We start from the raw sequence: 5,418 nt of genomic DNA, 5'->3' as shown, positions 1-5,418 counted from the left end.
TAAGCTATATTTGGGATTTGAATTTTTCGTTTTCAAAATCTTAAAAAACTAGATTAATTCTATAAACAAAAGCATATTTGAAAAAAAAAATGAAAAAAGAACTTCAAAAACTTATGGCCAAACGACTACTAAAGCTTTTTATATGTCAATGAGGATTCAAAAACATATATATATATATATATATATATATATATATATATATATATATATATTGTGCAGTATAACTTATCAACAAACGAGGTTAAATTGAATTTCTTGGTTTGAACATAGCTCCGAGACTGATCCTAGATACTTTCTCAGTTATCAAAAGTAAAATAAGATATCACGTGAGGTACTAATATAGTCTACGATATCAAAAGAGTAATTACACACAAGCAGTCTCTTCCTTTATTTTCAGACAGTGTAGTAATACTGGTCTGGAGACTGGAGTGTGTGTGTGTGTGATGTGATAGGATAGAAATGACAAGAGAGAAGGAAGTTGGGCAGGAGGGTGTGAAAGAGGGAGTAAAGGTATGATTGATGGAATGATGGGATTTATTTCCCACGGGACTCGCACGTGGGGGTGTAAACACAAACAGTGGTTGATTGAAGAAATCTTTCTGAAAGAAAGAAATCAGGGGGCAAAAAATAAAAAAATAAAAATAGGGAGCTATTACTGTCCAGTATCCACTCCACCGCATGTATGTTTGCTTCACGCAAGCTGCAGCTATTACCTCCTTTTTGCTTCTGTCTTCGCCTTGGCTTAGAAGTTTACACCAATATGCACCCCCTAGCTCCACCCCTAAAGAACACATAAATTTTCTATGACCTTTGATAATGATTTATATTTTATGTGATGCAAACTAACTTGATATGCTGTTTATAAAAGAAAGTATTAGTTTTAAAATTTATTTTCTAAAATAAGACAAAAATATTTATCTGGTAACAAATCATCTTACTAAGGATAAAATAAAAAATTTAAAGTTAAATTTTATTTTTTTGGGGACAGACATAAAAAGAAATACAACATATAAATTGGGACAAAAGAAGCATATATTACTCTAATAATTTAAAGAGTTTATATAACCCATATTTCAAAGTTTCTTTTTTAAATTTCTATGTCCAATCAAACTCGATCAAGTAAATTAAGTTAGGACGGAGAGAGTGTTATTCTGTGTTTCTTATTCATTGTAACAAATAATACATCTTACTTTATAGGTTACTAATCTCATTTTTTTTACATATAAATAGTATATCTAATTTTTATTTAAATAATCTGATCAATTTATGGGAGTAAACTCCTGTTATCCTAAAATATGTATGGTGAGATTTACTCTCTTGGCAGGTCTATCAACTGACCCACCACCAAAGCTTCCATAAATAATTTAAATAAAAGAGCAGAATTAAATTAATACTAGTAGTAACAAACAGTAGCTAGGTGTCCATTTTATTCATTCTTAGTCTATACTCTTTTTAAATAAATACCCATCTCTCTCCAAATCTTTAGCTCTCTTTCTGCTTCTGCTTCTGCTTCCAATTTTCCAAGACCCCACAAAGCTCAAAAGCTCACTTTGGCAAGTGAACAATAAAAGATCATAAACACATAAATAGAGAGGGAGAGAAAGACAGAGAAAATATGAACGGTGGTTCATGTGGTGGTGCTGATGGTCAGTATAATAATAACAACAACAACAATAATAATAATAATAATAATAATAATGTTGTAGGCGCAGGAGGTAGCGGGCCTTGTGGTGCATGCAAGTTTCTTAGAAGAAAATGTGTGAGGGGATGCATATTTGCACCATATTTTGATTCTGATCAAGGCACTGCTCATTTTGCTGCTGTACATAAGGTGTTTGGAGCTAGCAATGCCTCTAAATTGCTGCTCAGAATTCCAGCACATAAACGTCTGGATGCTGTCGTTACACTTTGCTATGAGGCTCTTGCTAGAGTTAGAGACCCTATCTATGGTTGTGTTGCTCACATCTTTACTCTTCAGCAACAGGTATGAACTTTCTGGGCTTTTTTCTTGGTAATATTCTTGCTCAATTGCTTTTAGTCGAGGCGGATTTAAGGTGAGTTCTGTTCTCTGTCTCAATATAAATATTTAACAGAAATAAAAAGTTGTACGTCTAATTCGAAGCTACTGACTCTCGATTCTTGATTTGACATTATTTGCTTGACTGAATTTTATAATGATGAATTCTGTGAGTTCAACTGTATTTATTGTTTCGGCTCAACATGTTTATATATACTACAAAAGAGTTACTTATAATATAAATATATAATAAGATCACTCTCATTTTAAACTCATTGACTAATTTTGGATTGGTTTCTTGCTTGTCAATTAATCTTACTAAAGAGAAGTTGTATTTTCTGTTAAGTTCATATGGTGTGATGACTTGTATGCTGGAGTTGATGAGATGTGCTCTAGGGCTTGAAAACTTAAGATAGAGCGATAGACTTGTGTAGAGCCCTTCAAAGAAGAGGGGATAAAAAGAGAAATCAAATGATTGGATTTAGGGCTGCCCAATAATTTGGTGTTTTAACGATTTTTTTTTTTGGTTCAAATTTCTGGAAGGATCAAATGGTATCCAAAAGTATAAGCTAAAATTTCTGAAATTATTCCAAGATTTGTCAAGGTGGGGTTGGGGTAAATATACTTCTGTCCTTTGTTGTGGCTAGCATTTTTTTTGAAACTGTAGGATAGTCAATGACTCATAATCTAATATTGTCAAAAGGATCATAGTAGAACTATATGATAGAACCCTCAACTGTCTATGTGTTCAAAATGGTTCGAGTCTTTTCTTACAGTACTCTGAAAGTCTTTCTTGTTACTGCTCATTGACAAGTTGCTAACAAATAGGAGTAATACAATGAGTAATGGTTCATTTACTACTACAGTAACATGTTATATTGTACATATGTTCATTAATATGCACTTCTCATACCCAGCCACATTTCAAGGCTCATAAAATTATTACGTATCCGAATTTTGAAATTTTAAAAGAGTGCAAGTTTCTTGCAAATTGCAATGATAATATAGAATTATTTACGTAATCATGTCATTTGAAAGATAATTGCAGGAAACCAACTCTATTTAATAGCATTAATTTGTTATCTAACTTTTATATATATATATATATATATATATATATATATATATATATATATATATATATATATATATATATATATATATATATATATATATATATGGTGCAAAAAATTCATTATATTATCCATGTAATAACTTAAATCCTTTTTAAATTGAGTGTAGTGTCTTGTGTACTGACAGTGTATTAATTTTTATACTATCATATCTAATCGACCTACTAACAAGTAGTAACTTTTTATAGCAAAATTGATATGATAACTTAGAAGATTATGTTATAATCAACTAAATTACTGTGTGAGTATGAAAAAAAAACTTTAGAGTATATATAATTTAAATCCCTTAAAACTGAATCTAACATTATTAGCAAAAATAAAAATAAAAAATCTAACATGCGCTGTTCCTCTACAAGAAAGAGAGAGAACTTTGCATAGAATAGTTGATGGACGTGGACTTTGAAATATTTTTGTCTTGCTTGGCGGGAGTAATAAGTAACCCTAACCAACTTTAGCAGCCCGATATATATTCCCATTGTTCAATAATTTGACTTTCTTGCTTACTTTGTTTTCTTACCTGTTTATGGTGGAACTCAACAAAGGTGCTAAATACTATGCGTTATAAAGTGTTAATTTGGCAAATTCAGATGCAAAAGAATATTATTCCGTGCATTTCATTTAATGTGACATCTTATAATTTCACTTTTTTGTAAATGTCATGATAATGTACATAAAATCATAAATTCTCAATTTTTTTCTTAAACTCTTTGCTCAATTAAGCACCTTCACATAAAATAGATTGTAGTGAGTAATATTTTACCATTTAAGTGCTAAAATAAATTTTGTTGAGCAAATTAGTTAAGCATTTAAAATTCGTGGTAAGATTCCAATGCTCAGGAATAAAATATACTACGAAATGTCTATTATTGGGCAGATAAGCACAAAACTCTTTAATTAGGTAGGAAAGCAATATGTTACTACTTGCAATTCTATCTATTATAGGAGATAACACAAATGTTACAGAGTTCCACGAACAGAATTAAGCTTTCTGATATTAACTTCCTATACGCCACGAAGTTGTCTTTACCCCTTTGTTACATAATAAAATTAAGAGAACATAATACATTAAAGTGGGTTTGCCGTCCATGGTAGGTTACTGGGGGGAAATCTGACAGATATTATAATACGATCGAATTTCATGAAAATTATACGAGTGTTTATCAACCATAAGGATTTATTTTAATTAGTTTGTTGTAGACTTGAGATTTCAGTCAGTACTGAAACCTAAGAAACCAAGAAACATAAATTTCAAAAGAAAAACGTAATGCATCATATGGTATATTGTTTGTATTTAACATGTATATATATTGTCAGTATAAAAAACATTTACCTTGTTAATTTATTTGAATATATTGTAACAAGTCTTAATTTTTTAAGTTACTAGTCTCACTTTTTTATGAACAGTTAACTAAATAATTGATTTTTTAGGTGATTTAATAGTGTGAAAATTTTGTTTTATATTTAAGTGTGAAAGTTAAACTCATATATAGCCTATAAAAAACAAAATTAATAATCTGAAAGATAATGTACACATTAACTGTTACAATCCGTTAAATATTCTAATAGTAAAACAATAAAATAACATCTGTCAACGCTATTAGTAATTTAACTTATTTTAACAGGTAAATTTTTATCAGGGTAAGAATTTCAAACTATGAAAATATTGTCTTGTATTAGTTAACACTAGCGGCCTTCTTGATGACAATATCTGAAGTAGAAAAGAAACACCTATATTTTCTTTTCTTTGATTTTTCAACCGATGTTCAATACTCGCATGGTTTGATTTCTTACACATACGCAGGTTGTAAGTTTGCAAGCTGAGTTAGCATATGTTCAAGCCCGCCTTTCTACCTTACAGCACCTCCCTATGCGACAAGGGCCAGAGCCACAAAGTCCAATTACACCAACAGCGCTGCAATCATCTTCAGATATCTTCTGCACTACTTCAAGCATATCATCTTCGAGTAATAATATGGAATATCCTCAATTTGACATAACTGCAGGTTTAAGTGATTCGTTCGATGATCAAGAACTGGAGAACTTTGAGCTCCATACATTAGCACGAGAGTTTGTTTCTAGACACTTACCTGGAGTTAGATTTAGACCTTCACCATAAAGATATGCTTCTATTCTTAATTTATAAGTTTAGTTCTATGAAGATTATTATCATATAACTCCCTTTTTTTATATGTAACGTTTTTGCTGAATACTACTAATTATGATCGTATGAATTTTGTTGAACTTTAATCTTAGCGAATTAACGTATAA

At 30.5% G+C, this 5,418-nt stretch overlaps 1 protein-coding gene across 1 annotated transcript; it reads left to right on the top strand.

The window, feature by feature from the left end:
- Positions 1 to 1,503: 1,503 nt before the first annotated feature.
- LOC104248697 (LOB domain-containing protein 19-like) lies at positions 1,504 to 5,418 on the top strand. Its single transcript, XM_009804999.2, has 2 exons — positions 1,504 to 1,984; positions 4,952 to 5,418. Exons 1-2 carry the CDS (start codon positions 1,616 to 1,618, stop codon positions 5,264 to 5,266), a joined length of 684 nt encoding a protein of 227 aa, XP_009803301.1. The 5' UTR covers positions 1,504 to 1,615; the 3' UTR covers positions 5,267 to 5,418.

Source organism: Nicotiana sylvestris, chromosome 8 (assembly GCF_000393655.2).
Source record: "Nicotiana sylvestris chromosome 8, ASM39365v2, whole genome shotgun sequence".
NCBI classification, from domain to species: Eukaryota; Viridiplantae; Streptophyta; class Magnoliopsida; order Solanales; family Solanaceae; genus Nicotiana; species Nicotiana sylvestris.
The sequence above is the reverse complement of the archived record's forward strand: the minus strand, read 5'-3'. Positions and strand labels throughout refer to the sequence as shown.

What these genes read in the sequence shown, in the direction of transcription:
- LOC104248697 (XM_009804999.2), top strand. Translation starts at nt 1,616, where the DNA reads ATGAACGGTGGTTCATGTGGTGGTGCTGATGGTCAGTATAATAATAAC. An exon ending in TCTTTACTCTTCAGCAACAG is followed by an intron (nt 1,985 to 4,951) that starts GTATGAACTTTC and finishes ACACATACGCAG; the next exon opens with GTTGTAAGTTTGCAAGCTGA.